This window comes from Cygnus olor, chromosome 3 (assembly GCF_009769625.2).
Source record: "Cygnus olor isolate bCygOlo1 chromosome 3, bCygOlo1.pri.v2, whole genome shotgun sequence".
Classification (NCBI taxonomy): Eukaryota; Metazoa; Chordata; class Aves; order Anseriformes; family Anatidae; genus Cygnus; species Cygnus olor.
This window is the reverse complement of record NC_049171.1, coordinates 66917862-66939853: the sequence shown is the minus strand read 5'-3', so window position 1 is coordinate 66939853 and position 21992 is coordinate 66917862. Positions and strand designations below refer to the sequence as shown.

Below are 21992 nucleotides of genomic sequence, written 5' to 3'. Positions count from 1 at the left end.
GTGCTGTTTGAACTTGCAGTACATTTTTTCTTTTAACTGAAAGTTAAACATTGACTTTTCTAAATCATCCCCAGTCAGCAAAAAAAAAAGGAAGTCCTCTTGCTCTCTTATGGTGCAGCAAAAAGAATCCTCCAGCATGTCATCACACTTAGGAATGAGTCTGCTCCTTATCTTTTCCATGTTTTAAAAAGTACAGCATCCACCTACATCCCCCTTCTTTCTAAATATTTAGGTTACAAGAAAGGTTTATGATATGCTACAAATATTTGCCTTCACTCTGTTGCTGGCCTTTTTTTCTCTACTTTTTGATTACAAAAAAAGCTGCTGTAACTTGACAAGGACTAAATATAGCTTCCTTCATTGGTACAGTGCAGGGGGAGGAAAAGGAGAACTGTTGTATATTTAACAAGCTGTGGGAAATAGAAAGAAAATGCAAGAGTAAGGCATAATACACGGCAGTAGTATTTCCTGAAAACTGTCAGCTCATGCCATGAGGCTTGTAATTATAACTAGCTTCCTGCCTACTTACTTGTGATGAAGCATCTGTTTGTTTCATTAGCCATCTCTTTCAAAAGACTGGCTCAGCTGTGCTAAAGACCTCACCCTTCAGGACTGTACACAGTAATACTTCCAGAGATAAATTAACCTTTATCAGGTAACCAAGAAAGACCATACCAAAAGAAAATGATGTATTGACCCTGTCCATCAACTTTAAAAAAAACAGTCAAGCCCAGGGGAATGTGAAGTCCCTGTTCCAGATACTTTTTGTGTCTAACTCGTGGTGCTACATCTAAAATGGTTACAAAGCATCAAGCCTGAGAAAACACCACTCTGAACACATTTCTTCCATTCTAAGAACTCCAATATCTTCTGTGCAATTGTGGGTAAAGGTAAGGAGGACAGAAATACTCAGCACAGAAAAAGAAGCAGGAGCTGGGGTGAGAAGAGCCCAGCATAATGCTCCCTGGCCATGCACGTGATCAACACTGTGCATTCTGCTCCTTTATCCTTTCAAGGTTGCGTCCTCAAACTCCTCTCCTATTTCTTATTCTTCCAACACTCCCATCCCCAGAAAGATTGATCAGGGCCAGCTAATTTCAGAGGGAAAAGAAAGCATTGGATTCTTCAGATATGGAGCAGATGAAGGGAGTACCAGTGAAGCAGCTAAATGGGATTTAAGGAAACAGTTGTGAAAAAGAAAAAAAAAGAAAAAAGAAAAAAAAAAAAGTAAATCTAAATCTGCAAGGTTGTGTGGAGCTAGGTATGAGCTGTACAGTGCTCTGGTCTCTACCTTTGTTTACAGTGATGAGCAACAACCTTCTCCCATAACAGGTTAAAAAAAAAAAAAAAAACAGTACCTTAATATTGTGCTTTTGTACTGAAGCAGGTACTGTTGCTATTGACAGAGAGTAGGTCTGCTAATAAATTGAGGCCAGACTATCTGGACTTTTAACTCCACTATCCCTAGTGTCCCTGAGCCAGCCTCAGAAAGCAAAGCCCATCATCTTCCACTGGCTTGAAGCTGTCAGTGAACCTACCAGATTCACCCTATAAATGTGGAAGGGGGAGAGGTAATGGAGAAAGGGAAGAGGCATTATGTCTAGCAATCAATTAACAAGCCCAATAAAATGATCAGTGATTTAAAAAAAAAAAAAAAAAAAAAAGTCATATTTCTCCTCACTCGCACAATGGTGTATTACAGTATTTCACAAGCCTCTTTATGCCAGGAAAGTCACTGAAGCACTACCCACAGTTTGCTTTCTTGTTTTCTTCACCAAATGTCTGAAAGAAAATTAAGGTTGGATAACAGAGATAAAGCAAAGTAGCTCAAGGTTTAAGCATAGACTGGCTATTTTCTCCAAATTTAAACATTCACAGCACATTTGCCCACAACTTTGTGCTGCTTATTTCTCTCTGTACCTGCAGACAGAGCACTGACCTGCACATGAGCAAGTCTCTAACGCAAGCACAGGCATCCACCAGTTCTGTATTTCTAGGTTTCAGTGACTTGGACTCCCCTTATGAAACCTGGCGTGTCTAAACCTTGCTACTAAATTGTTACAAAATATTTGCTTTGCATCACAAAGTAAAAATCCATGCAAAATGCATATAGCGATCAAGCTCAGGCCTTGGTATAAAAAACAAACAGATTGTCTGTGTCAGCCTTGCAAAAATAAAAGAGCCATCTCTTCTCTGAGTTTTGCTAAGCTCAGAATGTTTATAATGATGTATATATTCTGCTAGCAAATAAATAAATACGTAAAATGGAAAGGTCAGGCCCAACTAGTGCTGCTCTGAAGTGAGCCTTTTAAGCCAGGCTGATACAGGTTACATCAGGCATATTCACAATCACTTCAAAATATTGCAAGTTATCTTTTCCACCTGTACACTTCAAGCTAAACACTTTCTGTTTCAGGCATTCAAGTTAGGAATTTTACTACGCCCTACTACAGCACTTCTTTATCTCATTCTATGTTGAAGATAAAATACATTCATTTTTCTCTCAGGGCTACTGAAAGATTATGGGTAAAGAGCAAACAGCAGCAGTGGAAGGTTATTACATGTTGTGTGCATTTATGAGTGTGCGTATGCACACTGGAGCATGTGCATCACCACACATTGTACAATTTTCCTATCCCTTGGCAACATTAACTATAAACGATTCTGTTGGGTGATGCCACTGGAAGGATCAGTGAAATACTTATTTCACCTTCCCAGCACTTCTGGACATATTATATAGTACTGTATAGCTCTCTTAACTTTGTCAAACTCCATAGAGGGGAAAGTGGAAAGAAACTAGTCCTGACCCAAGAAAGGGAAGCCCTGCTCTTAGATATTTTAACACTGCAGAGAAAGAGACTGTCTATGTTCAGATGATGAAGATAAAGTAATACTTCAGGCTGACCCAAACTTCTTACCAACTGTTTCAGGAGAAGTAAAACACAGCTTGGTGGCTCGATGCCACCTATCTGGAATTTCTCTCTACCTAACAGGAGATATCACAGACAAGAGCAAGCTGCCAAAGGCTCAGCACACCACTTCTGCACCTCCTCAGCTTTCAGCTTCCACCTTCTTGTCAGCCAACTTGCCGCAGGTGGGAGACATTACAGTATCGAGACTCCCCACCTTGCAGCAGCAACACAGGAGCCTGCCTGAAAACTCTCAACTGTAAGGCTCTTTAAGCTCACAAAAGTGAAATTATCCAGAACTTTTCAAGAAGCAGCTGTGAAAAATCAAGCTGATTTCTTCTCAGTGGTAAAGAAATAGAAATTGGCAAAGTTCTGCAGAAAGAGCATTTTGCATTGAAAACCACCTCCAGCAGAATATATCTTACTAACTCTAAACTGAACCCAAGAAATTTAAATGTTCTTCCATTCTCTAACTGGATCTGATAACTCTCCAGCTGTGCATTAATCCCAAGGAAAAAAATATATAATGTGCTTCTTCCTCCTGTCTTTACTATACTTACAAGCTTATTGTGGCTGTGCTAATACCCCTATTTCTGATTCCGCCAAACCTTTTGATGTCCATGGGGCAGCGTATAGACCCAGGCTGGGGAGAGGAGAGGAAAACATCATAACCCACTTTTGCCCTTACCTACCCTGGCTCATGCTCCCTATCCATTTTCCATAGTAGTAGTGGAGTTTCTAACGTGAATATGACGACACCTCAGGGAAATCACATTTCCCACAGAACTACACAGAAAAGGAAATATTGAATTAGGAAGGCAAACTCCTCACTGGTAAATGCAGAACTACAAAACTAAGAAGTATGATAGAGTGGGAGAAAATTACAGGAAAATTACGTTACCACCAACAGTCAGAGGCTCTTGACTACATAGCTGAGTGAATTCAGCAGCAAAGGATGTCATTTTTAACAAGCTGTGACTAAACTGGAAATAACACAAATAAGTATGTCTTGTTCCAAGTTCAGAGAATGTTAACACCATAATTTTCACTGTGATTCCTTTTTTTTTTTTTTTTTTTTTTTATCGGAAGCAAAATAATCATTCAAATACAGTTGTTCTTCCACACAATAATGCTCTCTATAAGCATGCTTCTTAGCTAGTCTTAGCCACAATCCATTTTCTGTAACTTTGCAGCAGGAGCAGAGGGACTAGAGCACACTAGAGGATCTGTTTTGGCTATTACTGGCACTGGCAGACTCAAGAGGGGAAGAGGATGTCAATTCAGAAACAAAGAAGGAATTGACTACATCCATCTCTTATTTAACCAACTCCTTCCCACAAAACCAACCCAGATAAATTCAAATTGTGTGTGAAAAGATTTCCAGGTTTCCCAAAATATCAGCACATGCCAGCTCTTCTACTAGCTACTATAAGCTGAAGTAAAATAAAGAAACCAGAAGTGGTACTGTAAAGTTTCTTGCCAAGACGCATTAACTTCATGTGGCCATGATCATAAAGCACTCAGGAACCGCAAGGAAGAAGGATGTTATTGCTACAGTAGAAGGTCCCCACATAAATACAAACACACATTCCTGTTCACTTACAGTAACCTCTCCATGTCTACAGCTTCCTTTTGTTAACGTTGTTTTTGATGATGGTAGCAGTGGGCCATAATCAGATACCTTCTGTTCCAGCGGTTGCCAGAAGAAACAAAAGGATGGAGTTTGGCTACAGAGTGTTTCTAGTCATCCCAGACAGGACAAGGCCAGCTTCTGGATACCAAGCACGCAGTCACGTACTTGTTTGTATTCCTGTTTCTTGTTTACCTATCAGCTCCTTTATGTCATCATTGAATCCTTTTGTCATTGTACATGTAAAAGGCTGTTAACGCTGAAGTATTAAATATTCCCACTAAATAAATTTCAATATAATGCTGATTTCCCTTCAAAAGAGAAAAATGTTAAACTCTCCTTTTCTGTATCTTTGTGCTACCCTCTGGTACGTAACCTCTTCCCAAGAGTTGAGCATTAAGATTGAGATTGTTCATAGCGTTAGAGCTGCTGAAAAGGTCGTTAAAATATCATTTGGTACATCTTGCACAAGACACCTACTGTTGCTTAACATTTTTCTTTAAATAATATTCATTAACAAAATAATCTATGATCCTTTGGCTGCATCTGTTGTTTTTCTTACAGAGATTCACGCATTTATCCTCTTTGAAAAATTTCTCTTTCACTGTTTATTTCATCTCTAAAGTTTCTTTACTCTTCTCCTATTTACATAATAAGCTCTTCCCACAAAGCCACAGCTACTCTTTCTTCCTTCTAGGCAACAACTTTTGGCCTCCATTTCTGACTTTTGCCAACATAAATGCTCCTCATTCTTGAAAAACTTTCCCCTCAGCTCTCAGCTTCTATCAGCTACAGCCATGAGTTCCTCACGGGGTTTGCTAAGCAGAACACAGCTGCAAAGCAGAGTGCATGACAGGTGATTTTCTATCCTCATGAGGAAAGGAGAGCATGTACACACGTGAAGGCTCTGTGGGAGAGCATTCAAAGACTACGGGGCTGTTCTGACAACAGTAGGGCTGGCTTTATGTGCATGGGACACATGCTTTCAGAATACATGCCACTGCAAGGTGGACCCAGCTCCTTCTGGATGCAGTCCCATTACTCTGGAACACAAAGAGCTGCCAGCCATGCACTGTTCGGAAGCATTGCAAAGCAAATAAGATGCATTGCACTAGCAAATCATTGAGGTATACCTTTTTGTTTCACATCAGATAACAATGGTGTTCTTAAATTTATTGCAAATTATGAAGTTTTGCAGATAGTTTTCATCCCACAATTAGAAATTATCTGACAGTATTTTGTACATCCTTGTCAACTAACTGGAGATAGAAATTCTTGGGGGATAAGACACAGAACCAGAACTGGATCCTTTTTGACAATTTCCATTTGGAACTGAATTGTTACTCTAATCTTTTTTCTTTAATTTTTCACCTCATTCCCAAATTGAAATGGCTTCATTAATTTCTTTGCAAATTATTTCATGTAGTTTTTAGTGTAAATTGAAAAAAAAAACAAAACAAAACAAAACAAAACAAAAAAAAACACTGTCCATCCCCTCCTCATATATATCTTACTTGCTCAACAATGGTTATGATGCAGATAGTAACTAGTGAGGTTATACAGTTTCTATAGTGACTGTCTCGTTAAAATGATCTATTTCTGGAATTCCATCACAGATCAGCAGAGTGGTTAGCACAGATGTGTTCTGCGATTAGGGTTGGCCAACAGCTGAGCAGTGAACAGTGAATGAATTAATTTCCCAGGAACATTTTGGGGACAATTAAACCACCCTGCAAATGGCAGGAATATACCAAAATGAGGATTAAAATGTAAATCAAGGCAGTTTTGTTGGTAAGTATTACTATATCATTGTATGAGCCTATAAAACTCTGCTTTAAATGATTATGAAGTGTCATGCTAAATCTGTCAACATCCATAAAAGTACTTGTCATCCTTACAGTCATGTTGGAAAGCGTCAACCTGAGCATTGTTGCAGAATTGCTGACCATACCAGAGTAGCATATTCAAAGCAAAGGGTGAAGTTTATACTTCTGAAGAGCAACCACTGAATCTTTCTCAATGGGATCTATAAGCTACTGTGCCCTATATGGCATACAGTCCAACAATCCACCTGAATATAATTAAATATAGGCTCAAATGTAACCTGGGTATCCCTCAGTCCATAGAAAAAATATTTCCCAAAGGAATCACTTGGTCAAATTTAACCCTAAAGGTAAAATTTCAGAATATAATAAAATATATGTTGACAATTTCATTAGGGACTCCATTTCTGCCATGCCCAGCTATTTAACTACTTGCAATGCCAAAACCTGTGAGAAACAAAACATTGATTTTCAAAACATATGCTCATTCTCAGTTTTAATTTTACTGATCTTCATTGCCACAGAACTCTCTAGCAGGGCAGCTTAGATCTCTAGGGATAATGAAGCTGAGTGCAAAATAACCTGAAATTGTCACAGTGACAACTTGTGACAATGAAACTAATATGCCTTACACTTACACTTCCTAGATTCAGCTCTCAGCTCTATTCACCCACAGAGAAAAGATAAATAAATTCCCCATGAGTCAGTGAAGTTTACTTCCATCTTTGCATTCCTTCAGCCTAAGCTTTTGGATGCATCTTTGTTTTGCACTGGACTGAGACAACAGTGCTCTCTCTTTAATAGAACACTCTCTTCAATCTTTGCAAGGATTTTGAATCATGGGCGAAGCTATTGAACAAGAACGTCATTCCTTCCTTATATATTTCCTTTCTAGTTAGTGGACTGAGCATCTTCTCCTTTCAATGCCTCTTATGATTCAACTGCTCTTAATGCAGGGAAGAGAAGCTTTGCTCAAAAGGTAAGATACGTTGCCTTGCTATGGCTGTATAACTGTAAAAACAACCAAACTCTGGGACTACAGCACCTTTATAAATTTAGCAGTATATTTCTATAGCAAAATGACAATACAGATACCTATGTGATTAATAAAATCCAGTCTTTAAGGACTTCCTGATTCAGGATCACGTTTGTTTCCCCTTGTTTACAATGAAGTTCAATCAAATGAATAGGGAATACATAGTGAAAGTAAACACTACAATTTACATTTTAAAGGTGAATTGACCTAATTCCACATTCAGTATATGTTACATACAGCATTTTCTTAGGGTGACATACTGTGGTTCCACCCTCATGTCATGAAACTTTCCTAAAATTGAATTCAACCCTAACTAGTAAATGACAGCTGCACCAAAATAAATAAAGCCAATAAAAATACGTCTATGTTATGATTTTATACAGAGGCTATGATCTTAACATACAGGTAACATATGAGAAAAACTCTAAATGTACTTACCAATTTGATTCTAGGATGCATATTTAAGGCACAATAAACCACGTTTGTTATAAATGATGTGCCACAGGAAAACTCTTCAATAAAAAATATAAAGGAAGAAAGGGGAAAGGAAGTTGAAGAAACACCCCCAAACTCCCATTTTATGGTTCTGCAGATGTAATCTCCGTTCTCATTAGCTCACCTTTGGCTGGCGATTTCTGTCCTGTTGCATCTGGCACAGTTAGGGCAATGTTATCCAGACCTAAAAAAGTTGTTTGGGATCCACTACTGGGCCAGATCTGGCTTACTTCTGCTTCTCCACAGTCTACTTCTGGTTTGCTCATCAGAGTGAATCTGCACACAGAAGGTTAAAGGCTGATCACCCTCTTCCACAGCTGAGCTGTTAACAAGGTCAAGCCAGGACTGCCTCTCAGAAATAAACTACTTGGACGTCAAGGATGATGATGACTCTTGGGAGTTCAAAGTGCTTTCAGGAGATGAGAGAGAGCAGATGCTTCACTTGACAGAGTCGAGGTCAAAGAGGACTTCTGTTGATCCTGCTTTCCAGAACAAAATGGGAGGAAAAAAAAAGTTATTCCAAGTTATTCTTCTTTCTAGGCTCTATACCCAATAGATATGCAGCTGAAATGCAAAGTAACCAAAAAATTGATGTAATGTGATTGATTATCCATCCAAGCAAGCCTGAAGTAAGGTAAACCAATCTCTCACAGAGCAGTAACTTCAGAAACTATGTCACAAGGAAGCTAGAGGTAAAACAAGTTGAAAGCTACAAGCCTTAGAACCAACAGAACAAGAAAAAATACCATGTTGAATGCAGCCTTCCATGCTAGGTCTCACTGTTATTTTCACTCTTTTCTTTCTACTCACTTTATTAGTCTAATCAAGAGTGAAGAAGTGAAACCCTGACTTAGCCATTGAACATGAAGCTGTCTTGAAGCATTCAATAAATCCATCAATGCCATAGCCACAGATAGACAGCCCAAGCAGCTTTGAAGCAGCACTGAAGTGATCTTCTCAGCAGCCAAAGCACTTTTGCCCAGTCCATTCTGGGGACTAATCATTCACCATGCCAAGAAGGCCGACAGGTAATATGTTGGCAAGTTAGTGATAAAAAGAAAAAGCAGGCAGCCATGGGGCAAAGGGCATAAAAATGTTGATGGTGCAAGATTTATGCCGCTCATTCACCTGCCAAGATTCATACTTGAGCACATGAGTCTGAAAAGGGACTCAAACTTCACTAAAGACACATCAGCAATCAGCATATCTTAGGGCTCTCCATGCTGTACTTGTCACCCTGCCTCAACATGAGTTCATACAACTAGAGCAGACTCAGTGACAACTAACAGTCATCCTCAGGAACTAGGAGGTGAACAAGAGAGGGTGCAATAGATGCACAATTACATATAAAGAAAGATTGAGAGAAGAAACAAAGTCTTGAGAAGTATGTAGCTTCCCAGATGAGCAAATATGCTTACATCTCTCTACACTAGGCATTTGCATTGGCTGAGCTGTACTATTGTCTGGTCACCAAAATCAGCTCATACAAGAACTAACATTGCTCTGCTTCCTAAACACCAAACTCCACTGAAAAGATGAATCGAGAAAGAGTCAGATGCACAAGTAATACACACACAAACACACAAATATCCACACAAATACCCAGAAGATTAATTAACAATAATAAACAAAGCAACTGAAGGCATGGGGAGATAAATCTTCAGATTGCAGCCCCTAGCAGAAACCACAATGAGACATAATATAAAAGCCAGATTTCTTGCATCGTTACTGCAGAAATTTATTCATTCTGCAAATCATCTGTTACTGGACAGAGTCAGAATCAGAATACCAGACTTGATGGACCGCGATTCTGGAAAGTTTATATTCTCAATACATATGCAGAATTGTAAGGACTGAAATAGATGATAACTAAACTGGAAGCACTGAAAAATACTGAAATGGTGTTGCTAGGGAAACCCAGAGGAGCTCCAAACACAAAAGAGAGACTAGCCTGGAATACCTATTAATAATCCACTGGTAAACTAGAATGAAAATGTATTCATATAAACTAAAACAAGAGTGACAATTTTTTGGATTATGCTGTACAAACTTCTGCAATTCAGTGTTACTGTAATACTACTTCCCTTTTACATTAAGAAATGTAAGATTGCCTTCCTGTGTTTCTAATCCAGCAACTACTAATTAGTTCATAAGATGAGGAGACTGTGGGTCACCATTTGTTTGCAGCACTTTCTTCATTTTTGTAAATTTTCAAAGTCATTCCTCCAAGACTGTTACAAACACTGCAGGACCGGACCTTATTTATACCCGTGTTACAAGTACAACATTGTGTTCTAGGTGCATATTTGTTTTTAAAAATGAAACCTTTACAAATTCGCCCTAAAGCAAAGGACAAGGTGATGCTGCCATAAACTATATGTGTGAATAACAAAAAAGCCCTTGGGAATACAGGTGACCTAAAGCAGTTTATCTGTCTAAGATATCATATAACAAAGACAAATTGTTGAAGTGTTTGTACAGACAAACAGAAAAACTAAAAAAAAAAAAAAAAAAAAAAAAAAGTGAAAGCTGTTGCTCACGTTGCTGATGGTCTAATTTCAATTATTTAAAGACTTGAGAGGAAGATGTTACATCTCACCTCTATTTTTCTGGCATTTGTCCATAAAAAGAAAGTGCTGCTGACATGAAAACTGTACCTCACTGAGTGGAATATATTTTTGTTTTTATTTTCATTTTGCAATGAATAAAAAATTTGGGTGAGAATGAAGCAGACTGCCAGAATGTATTTCTCTTTCTCTACATATGAAAATATTTTTTCTTGGCATGACAAATGTTTACCTAAAGTACTAGAGTGGTTCCTTTGGAAGTTTTGCATTCATGTACATAACAATAAATCTCTATTTGGGGACATTTTAAAAAGTAGATGCTTGGGCTAGGAGATCATAAGGATTCCATTGGAGATCAATGAGTCTCTAGGCATTTTTCAGAGAAAAAATTATCACCACAAAACACCTCAACTGCTCTTTTGGGATTGCTGCAATCTATTAACTCAATATAGCTGTTGATTTTTGAGTAATAAATCTATTCACATGTGGAGAAATGAATGCAGATGGTCAGTTAAGCTTTTGTCCTACAGATGTCAAAACTTATTTGTTCTTCACTTGCTTTTTCTTCAACAATACCCACAAGCACTCATAAACATAGAAATCTCATAATCACTACTCTTGCTTTTCAAGTTCCAAAACAATCTGGGTCAGCAGAGCAACTGAAACTTTGTGCAAGAATTACAGCAAAATGTTTGCTGCTCTAACATGTAACAGAGACTGCACTTGGGTGGCTGTTAGTTTCCAGACTAATATTTTCCAATCTGGTGTTGATTTCAAGTGTGGAGGCCTTCCTGCTAGCCAGCATATATTTGGTTTTCCAAGACGTCCATAGATTCTAAATTTCTATTTTGGAAAATGCCTTTGGCACTTGGGAGATGATAGTACAACTTAAAAATAATAAAAAATAAAAATAAAAATAAAAATAAAATAAAAATAAAAATAAAAATAAATAAACCCCAGCTAAGTCCCTGTGGCATTCCTCATTGATAGTGGTCTGGGTAGCAATTGGAGAAGTTGAAAAAGATTCAAGCAGGCCATCCAAACAAGGTGTACGCCCACAGTACCAACCCAAACCCATCACTTGTTTGGGTCCTCATAATTTGGTTCAAAAACTCCACAGCAAATGAACAGACAGTAAGCAACATTTAACCATTCTTCCCTGAAACAAACAAGAGCTCCACTCCTAGAATTCGCTTCCCAGTAAACACAGTGCTTCCATAGTCTTTCCAGAGGTTTTCTTCCTCCAGTAATTATCTGAAGGGAGTGGGGGGAGTATATCAGATAGTTAAAAGAAGACTCTGATTTGTAGTTAAATGCAGCTCTGACAGTGCCTAACAGCTCCCTACCCACCACATGAGCAATCTGAGCATAGGGCAGAGCAGTGGCAGCTGGAGCTTTTTCCAGTGGCAGCTCTTGAGGTAAAAAGTTGATTAATTTGCTGAGGAGACACTAACCTTTGTCCATGGGGAAGGGATTTTTAGATGGAGGTGAGGAGAAGGGAAATCTGCAGATAGAGGTAGAGGCTTGAGGGAAGACAACCTTCAACAGGAGAGGCTGAGGAAACAAGACCTCTCAGCACCTGCACTTTTCCCTGCATCCCACGTGTCCCTGCTAAAACATTGAGGCCAGCACTCAAGAAGAGCATATGGGATGAAGACAACCGGAGATCGCCTCTGCAGCAACAGGCTGACAAGCAGCAGGAAGCCAGAAAAACAGAAAACTAAAAAAAAATAACACCTGTTTAAAACTCATCATCTGGAAAAATGCCGGCATTTGCTCAGAGGTGAGCAGACGGGAAAGACATCTACCGCCTCTTAAAGGCAAGCCACTGAGGCATAAAATTCAAGACGCTTCATTATCGGCCTTCGGCCCAGAATAACTCCTGGAGATGTATTGTCAAGGTTTCTATTTTCTCCAATATTTATAGCCACTTGGCCACATTTAACTTTCAGTTAATACAGGCAATAAAAAATCCCATTTTATACAGCAGTGAACGCCACGCATCCCCTGAGTGCCAGGTGGGTTGTTTCACGGTGATTAATGCTGCACAACTGTTTTAGGAGAGGAAGTGAAGACCGACTTATCTGACTGAAACAGGCAGAGGCAAATAGGTGACAGCGAGACATACGTTCCCAGCTTTATGTGAGCTAATTAAAGATTGCTGGACAGGCAGCTCTGTGCATGACATCTCCTTTATTATTGACTGTGACCATGCAAGCTGCTCCAGCTCATCTATATTTTTCAAATTTGTTCCTGCTTCACTGCCTATCTGACCACCCCAGTTATTGGATGTCATTTCAAGGCGTCAGTACAGGAGCCTGGGTCACACCAACAAAGTAGTTGTTGCATTTTTATTCAACCATGAGATGTAATAAGATAATTTGGCAACAAGCATATTACTGCATACCACTAGATATTAACTTTCAGCTAGGAAAGGGAAAGGCTTGAACTCAGGATTTCATATTTCAGCTGTATTACCATCCCCAACTGGATTACTCATTTCCAAACACAGAATTAGGTAAACCTCGTACCTTGAAGTGCATATAAGTGGAGATGAGATCACCGTGAAGAACATCAATAGTAAAACAAGATTAATAGGGCAATAAGTGGCTATTAAATAGGAGAGGCAATATTAGACAGATGAGGGTGCATACAACTTATTCTAATTTATGCAAAGAAGCTAGGCAGGAGGGAATATTCTGGACAAATGTTTCACAGCAAGGGAGAAAAACAGAGCAAATTTAGGGAGGATGGCTGCTTTCTTTTTTATAATCTCTTTCTCAGAGGTACAGGAAAATAACTGATTTTATTACTGTTAGAAGATGCCTCTTTCTCTTCACTTCTCCTCACTGGCACAAAAGCAGCTTCAAATTCAGCAGACTTAAGAACAGCTCACTTGAGTAAATAAATGCAAATCTGTTGGATGATGTTACCAGGGTCACAAAAAGAAAGAAGATTTTGGATTGGATTTAAAAAAAAAAAAATGGGAAGAAGAATATTGTGAAAAACTAGGTTACAGTAGTGTGTTAAAAATCTCATGACGAAAAGACTCATCACATGTATGAGGTAAAGCGACACCTTTCTTTCCCAAACAAAGTAAATATGCCTCCTTCAGAAGGAGACATTATTAGTGTACAGCTCTTAACAGCACAGGCAACAATAACTGCAGGGAACATCACAGGGCAGGGACCGTCACAGCTGGTGCATCCACATCTCAGACACACAGAGTGGATGTCTCCAGCCTCTGGTTTAGGTTATTAGCCAATGGCCCACCACCTGGAGAAAGATTTGTTCCAACCAGCTATCAAATAAAGCTAATTAGAGTAACACTTACCAACTGAGGAGGTTGTGACTGGGCCATGTAGGGGGGAGGTGGCGTGTCTGTTATTTCTGGATCATCGTGTTCACTTTCACTATAGCATTCTGAGGCAGACATGGAAAATGAGCAAAAACAAGGTGTTAAAACAACATTCATTTATTCCTCACGGTACTGTGGTCATCGAAGGTCACCAAGAGGTCTGAGGACCATATTGTAACATGCCAGTGTCTATGACACTGAAAATTAACCCACTTATGGTAATACTCCATTGCTTCATAGCAGCCTTCTCTTTAATTATTCATTTAAGTAAAAACAAAACAAACAAAAAAACACTAGGTGGCAGTGCAGTAGATAGCCTCACGAATAAATTTGGGTTCTTCTTCCTTCCTTAAAAACCTTTAAAAGAAAGGCTGCATCACCTGTGCATAATTTAGGGAGACCTGTTGCAAGTAGCCGATGCTGTCCCATAGTCTCTGTAACCAGCAAGTAGTCTTGAAGTTGGCAACAGGCTTTGGCTATGATTTTCAAAAAAAAAAGATTGCTCTTATGGTGCTTTGAAAACCATAAAGCACCCTCAGGGGACTTCTGTCACCACACGGTAGCTCACACCAGCATGCCTCATGGCACAGGGGTACACTTGCTGAGCTAGCAATAAACATAGACACGGGACTCTACGACTATACACCCTACTCATCTTTTTCTTTTCAAGTAAAAAGCAAGGTGATAGAGCCCCAGTATCTCTTTGGAGGTAGAGAGGCAGGCACATTATTTAACTACATGTGTAGCAGGTGGAGGTATTTTCCAACACTTCTCAGATGCTTTTTAACAATGGATTACATGAAGTGCTAATCATTGATAAAATGAGACACACGGGGAGGCAGCAAGTTGCTGGATCATATTCTCGGGGTCTGGTTATAAATAATGGACCAGATCACTTCCCTTTAAATATCCCAGCATGTACCAGCTTTCCAGACCCACATTATTATCCAATCGGCTGTGATTACCACGTCTGTTAACTAAATTAATACTGGCACACTTACTTTTCATGCATGTAATTTTGGCGGGTTAATAACCACAGTGCAAGAGGAGAAAGGAAAAAAAATGTTGTAGGAGAGCAATTTTATACAAGGGAGAGATTTCTAAGATGTTAACAAAGTGAAGTTTTCTCCCAGTACTCTTTGCAGAACTATAGGATTTTTAATAGCATAGCTGCAATTCTGTTTACTGAAAATACTTGCTGGCATATCTTAGCACTGAGGACTGGCTGCAGTACAGCCCATATCAAATTCTAAAGCTCTGTGAATGCATTCTTGAATTACTCTTGGTAAAGAGCTTATTTTTCTATGCTCCCCTTTCAGGCATGCAGAAGAAATGGGAAAACAAAACAAAACAAACAAACAAAACAAAACAGCTGTTTCTGATACACTAAAGACCCTCCTGAAGAGTTACAATATGTGAAAGAGGGGAAAATCAGGTTGCTGGGAGCAGAAGTGACTGTCAGTAATGGCAGCATTTTTTGAGATGCAGGATGTAGCAGTGCTTCTGCAAGAGCACATCCACACAGGGGTATCAATGGGGCTCTGAACCCCACTCATGACAGATGCTGGAGCACGTGTGACAAAACACATGGAAAGAAACAGGTGTTTGATCACCCAAATCAGAGCCCCTTTTCTTTAAGGGGAGATGGCCCACCAGCTTCAAAAACTGAAGAAATCTTGGCTATGTTATGTTCATTCCAGGATAATTAGATAATCTGCTGCAGAAGTTTTTGATAAATTATTTTGTAATCTTTCTGCTGTGTTTTGTTTTTATTAATATTAGTCGGTCATAATTTTGTGTCAAGTTTTATAGCTATCAACTCAGCCAATGCAACCAATCCACTACAGTTTCTAAGGCTTTAAAAAAAAAATGTTTGTTTTTCTGTATAGTACTTTGATCACTTTCACCATCAAACAATCTCTTCATTTGCATGGACAATGTTTGGATACCTCCTCCCCAAGTGCAATTATCTATGCAGGCCTTGCTGTGCAATATGATACTGAATACAGCCCCTTATACTAATTATCACAGATTGTATTTTATGCAAAATTCAGTTCAAAGCGGACAAAAACATTTTGGTAGAGTGCAGGGGTATAAGAATTATAAAGTCTCCTGACAAGAACAAAATAGGAGCCATGAATTGAGAACAAATAAAATTATGAGTTTTGCTGTGTGACCAGAAATCAGTGGTATCTGTGTTTATCAGTACAAAGCTGCTTCTTATAGCAGAGTAAAAATAGAGCTAGATGAGGCAAATCAATAACATCACTACAAGTCTGAAGCCTGGACATAAACCACAACCTCATTCTGGGAAATAGTAGAAGGAATGTACGGAGGGGCATTTCAGTGCTTAGACAAAATAGGCTGCATCACCTAAGCATGATTCATATTACTCTAAACACCACTTTCTTCTTCATAATGCCTGTTCCTTCACAACCTGTTCTCAAACAAAACAAACAAACAAACAAAAATAAGGAGGGTCAAAAGCCGGAAGAAGATATATTCCTTAGGTCAGAGTCCGCCCCTGGTTTGCTAACACAATACTACCCACAGCACTTCTCATTTTAAATCAGTTCCCAATGTGCACATCCTCACACAGCAGCTTTAACAAGGACTCCAACAAGGGACTTTCTTTGTTCTCTATCTACCTAGATTCATGATTTGACTGCAGGTATCCTCCCACCAAAAAGTACTGATGTCATCGTACAAATTAAAACAATAAATAAATTGCTATGGAACTTTAAAAATTATTCATTCCACAATTAACTTTTGGGCTTGACTGTGAAGAAAATCGTAGACTTCAGTACAACCACCACCAACAACTATTGCTGCTGTTGAAATCCCCAGAAATGGAGAAGATATGAGGGACAGATCTACATTGCACAAGATGTGGCCAAGCTAGAAATTTTGCACAATTGCTCTCATATACCTTACCAGCTCTAAACCCAGAGTAGCACAGATGTTTCTTTATGTTCTTTGTAGGCTTAGCAAGCCAGCAAACTGCCAGATGGTAGTTACCCATCACTCGCAAGAACAGCAAGCATCTTTCAGTGACGCTACATCTCACCAGCATATCTTTCACTATGGCTACTTTGTGCTGTGCCAGTGTGGTGTTGCTGAGCTCAACAGGCAGACAGACCCAAGGTGACAATTTGAAAGAAAGGAAAGATCTGACAAAAATTTGGCCCGTCAAAAACTGTGAAGGACATTCTGTAGTTACACACTAAAACCAAGATTAGAAACATACCTTCTTCATCTTCCCATTGGGTGCCTGAGGGTCTACAGCCATCCCCAGCTTGCTTAGCCACCTATGTTCAGAACAGAGAGAATACATCATTAACAATACTTGCATGCTGTTTTGACACAGTTTCTCACTTTTCAGATGTGTTCCGCATTACCACGACTGTTTTCTTTAACCCCAAGTCTGAATGTCAGTTTCTATATCTCAGAGAATTTTCTAGAAAGGCACCAGTTACCTGGATGCTAACATTCCCATTCCTTGTAACAACTGTGGAGGGCTCAGTTGCCAATAGGAGAAATGCACTGAACAGCTCACAGGCCCACTTTGTAATATGCAGTAGACTACCTAGAACTTTATTTTTCTGTGCGTGGATTTCTGAACCACTGTCCATCAGGTACAACAGCAAGCTGTTCACAGTCCCAGTTTTATAGCCCTTATGCTCTTCTCAGACCGTATGTGGTGAGCAGGACTAGTTGCTTGGGACATTTTCTTCCTGAAATTGGAAAAAAAAGAAAAAAAAAAAAAAAAAAAACACCACTACTGATGAAGAAAGAGTTGCATTTCTGGAAGACAAGTATTAGTGCTATAACACAATGTCACTGGCTTAGTCCCACTGTTGAGGTGTTATATTTCACCCATGGTAAAGCAAAAGGCATAGGAGCCATACAAGATGATGTCAGCTGCCCTAGCCAAAGCTATCATTGCACAGCCTAAGAATCTAAACCATTTAAAACTAGACTTTCTGACCATCACATACTGCTTTGTTCAACTCCCTATTACTTTGTTTTTAGTAAGTCTCACTTCCTGTGTTGCTTTAAGCTATTAACTGTGGGTTGTTTTTTCTGGTTTTGGTTTTCTTTTTTCTTTTTTCCTTTTTTCCTTTTTTTCTTTATCTTTAAATTTATTTCTCTTCCTAGGTAGCTGTATTTTCTAGTGTTAAAAAAAATCCCTGGCTATATTTTTTTGTATACTATGCTTGCTTATAAGTCATTCAGATCTATCCAGGTTTTAAGAAACTAAGAACTAAAAAAGCTCAAGCCTTTCAAATTAAAGCTCAAGGCCTAAATAAGGAATGTAAGAAGGTCACGAATTAAGATTCATGACTCAGAGAAAACATCATGTTGGATCTTAATTCTACTGAAGCAATGGGAATTTGTCTGTTAGATCAGTAGCACCATAACTGGATTTTAGACTGTCATATAAATAATAGAGCTACATAACAAAGGGAAAAAAGTGCCATTTCTATAAGAGTGGATTAATGATTCTTGTAGCAGCTAACTGTAAGAGAATGATTTTTTTTGATTCAAAAAAAACCTAAACAAAAGAAAAAATTGCTAAGAAATCCAGGAATTCATTAAATACAAGGTCAGACACCAGTAATTGAGTACATTTTGGCCAGGTAAGTTCATGGAGCTAGCCAGCACAAATCTGCTTTTCATATGTGCACTATTATGGCAAATATATGCTAAATGAATGAAGCAAATGACTATACTAATAAACCCACCATTGACTTAATAGATATATATGCATGAAGAGTTGCAAAAGGTCATGATCTATCAAGTATTTATGCACACAAGTAACTCGACACACACGAATGCCCCAGTGAGTTCAGTGGAACCACTCACACGCATATGTATGTGTGGGACTGGAGCCAAGCGAACAGATGTCTTTTAGTCTGTTTCGACATATGCGTGAGTATGCGTGTACTTCTGTATTAAATGCATGTATTTTATACTTTGCCAAGCAAAACATCATCAGTTACAACAGCGAGGAATTAGGACTAGTGAAGTACAGTGCAAGCTGCTAACACTAGGCTACCTAGCTTTAAGCCAAAATGAAATTTACTCCAGAAGTGGATTTTGAAGAAAATCATTCTGGGGTATAAGAGCTGGGACACCTGTGTAGATTTCAATCACTCACTCACATGAGACTAAACATTTCCAAAGTGTCATTAAGACACGAGAATTTCCAGCTGGGCTCCAAACTGGCTGTTAACACTCACATGTCCCCATTAGCTACTTTTTCCTTTACCTTCCCCCTACATCCTTTCCTCTCTCTCTCAGACACAGTCACTTCTCTACAGAAGTATTTCTGGCCAGCAGTCCTCCATTCTCAGTCCTCAGACCACCTGCCTCAAGAACCTGTTACTGTGCTGAGGAGCTCTTGTAGGAAATGCAGCCTATAGAAATAGATGGTTACTTCCCCCAGCAGCCTCTGGACTTCTCCAAGTTACAAAGGGCAACACATTTTTACATCTATATTTACATGTATATACCTACAGAGTACAGATTTATGAGTAAATATCTATGCATGTACACTGCTGTACTACAGTACATTTCTGTCTCTATAGCCATTTCAGAAGGTCTAACACATTCTCAGCATCTCTCCTTTCATGTTGTGGTTAATAGTTATGAGGTCTCCTGCTTATAGAGGGGAAGAACAGTCAATGCTCTATGAAGAAACACAAAGGTCACTAGTACAGCCATGATTAAAATCTTGAATTACCTATCAGAGGAGCTCTCTTCCCATTTAAATTTTATTGCTTTGTATCTGAATTTTGGCCTTTTTATGCAATAGCATTGTGAACAGACTGCAATCTGAAGTAATAAAGACAAAGAAAATATGAGCTATATACAATAGGCCCAAACTGGACAATAGACCATAGCAAGTAATATCTACTTCTGATAGCTTGATGATTTCTAAAATGGCAGTATTAGTACCCATTTTTATTTTTCATTTAAGAAAAAAAAAAAAAAAGCATGAATGAATTATTGCTCCTACAGACATTCGTGGAAAGAAAATTTCTAACCTGGCATGAGAATTGTTAACTGCAGTATAGTTTGCCAGGGAATTAAATGCTTGCTTAGATTTAAAAAGCAGCTATTTATATCGCTCTAACCCACCTTGTTAATTGACATGCTATTCTGAAAGCAAGCAATATCATATTCAAATACTAGATCATTTCTGGAACAAAACTATGTAATGCTTTTCCCTCCTTTCCCTTCTTCCTTCACTTCTCCCACGGTGATGAACTTGCTAGTTCACTTTTGTAATGAAAAGGGATTTATATCTACAAATTTCAGGAAGACTAGTATCAGAATTGCACTAATAATGAGATTCCGATTCCAACTTTCATTAGTGAATAAATAGCAGTAGTTTCCTTCTACTTAATGATCAGGGGAAAAAAAGAAAAAAAAAAAAGAAAAAAAAAAAAACAAAAAAAAAAAAAAAAAAAAAAAAAAAAAAAAAAAAAAAAAAAAAAAAAAAAAAAAAAAAGAAAAAAAAAACAGACTTGGTAATACCCAGAATAATTTCATCAACAACTGCTTAACAGCAAAATGAACTTTCAGGGTGTTCTCAGATGTGAGACAGGATGAAACATGGCTAGTCGCTCCCTACTTACGTGTTCATTTCCAGAACATTTTCTGCCGCAAAATAAAATGTCTTGATCTGTGGGTGGCTGATCTTAATAGCACTTTAAGAAAATAAAATAAGAGAGAGATGAAGACAACTAGTTATGTAAGAAAAAATAGCTGAATTAATTATTTAAAATATTTATTCACTCCACTATATAATCCAGATCTGCTTATCCATCCATATAGTTAGTTCCTTAAAACTCAAGATTATTTTTAGCTCTTCCGAGGCTACACAGTATTCAGAGAATATAAAATACAGGAATTAAAAAAGGATGTAAAAAGGAATAAAACTAAGTTTTTCATTTTGCAACCCCATAAGTTTGTTGTGTGCCCACATCTTGAAAACAGTGTGCAGTTTCGTTCTTCTCCCCAGCTCAGAAAAATAAACAAACTTGAAAGAGGTTCAAGAAAGTGTCAGGGATGACCCAAGGTATGGGGCAGATTCTGTGGGTGATTAATCAGACTAAGATCCCACAGCATAGAGAACTGATGGTAAAAAGAAGATATAATACAATAAAATCACATGTGGCATGCAACAGGTGAATAGGGACTGATTCTTCACTGTCGTTTCCATGACAAGTTTTAGGAGGTACCAAAGAGGCAATTAGGTGGCAGGTTTGACACAAACAAAATGGAGGTCTTGACATGCCAACAATTATGTTCTGCAACTCCACCTCAGGATGTTAGGGGTACCCTCACGAGTGCTGCTAAATCAGCCCTAATAATTTCAAACTGGTGGAAATCTACCATAAGTTAGTAAATACACTGACATACTTCTAACTCAGGAAGCTTCATCAGTAAATTGTTTGAAGTCTGAAAGAACATTTTAAGGAAATAGCACTATATGTTTTTCTTCTTTAATCTTTGCTAGGCACCCACTTTGGGCCACTTTAGAAGGCAGGATACAAGGTTAGACTGCTTTGGTCTGACCCAGTGTGCTTGTTCTTAACACTGCCTTGAGAAGGAAACATCAACTTTGAAAAAACACTTTCACCTAAATACCAACCAACGTATATTCTTACATGTCATTCTAGCAGACTAACAGTGTTTTGAAGCTGTCTTTTCCAATGGAGAAGAGGAATGAAAAAGGGAAATTTACTTATGTTGTTCCAATGATATCAACCATTGGTAGTTCAAACTACTGAACATACTTGGAAGCATACATTGACAGTTGTAGCAGGCATATCAGGGGGGAACACACAGGTTTGAGTTCCTTTAGGAAGCAAGCTTCCCATATCTCAGGAATCCACCCATAGTCCTTTATCCTTTTGCCACAACACACAAGCTTCTATCAAAGTGCAAGAGTGACTCTCTTGAGTAAAATACAACAGGGTCCATAGAGGTGGGAGCTGCCATAAATGATTGACAGTGAATCCAACCAATTGATTCTTTATTGCAGTATGTAAAATTATAATATGTAAAAATATGTAAACATCAGTGATCTCTGTCTGCCTACTGTGTCTATATTTAAAATAAATAATAATAATAATCATCGACAACAAAGGAAGATGGAAGAC

The 21992-nt window shown here is 38.5% G+C and overlaps 1 protein-coding gene across 1 annotated transcript in view; it reads right to left on the bottom strand.

Annotated features, from left to right (window-relative positions):
• IPCEF1 (interaction protein for cytohesin exchange factors 1) overlaps window positions 1-21992 on the bottom strand; it is a 58816-nt gene that overhangs the window by 6576 nt on the left and 30248 nt on the right. Inside the window, 6 exon segments of the mRNA XM_040551132.1 lie at window positions 8018-8055; window positions 8102-8256; window positions 8304-8372; window positions 13795-13883; window positions 17062-17126; window positions 20463-20534. Of these exon segments, the coding sequence (XP_040407066.1) occupies window positions 8018-8055; window positions 8102-8256; window positions 8304-8372; window positions 13795-13883; window positions 17062-17126; window positions 20463-20534 (488 nt within the window).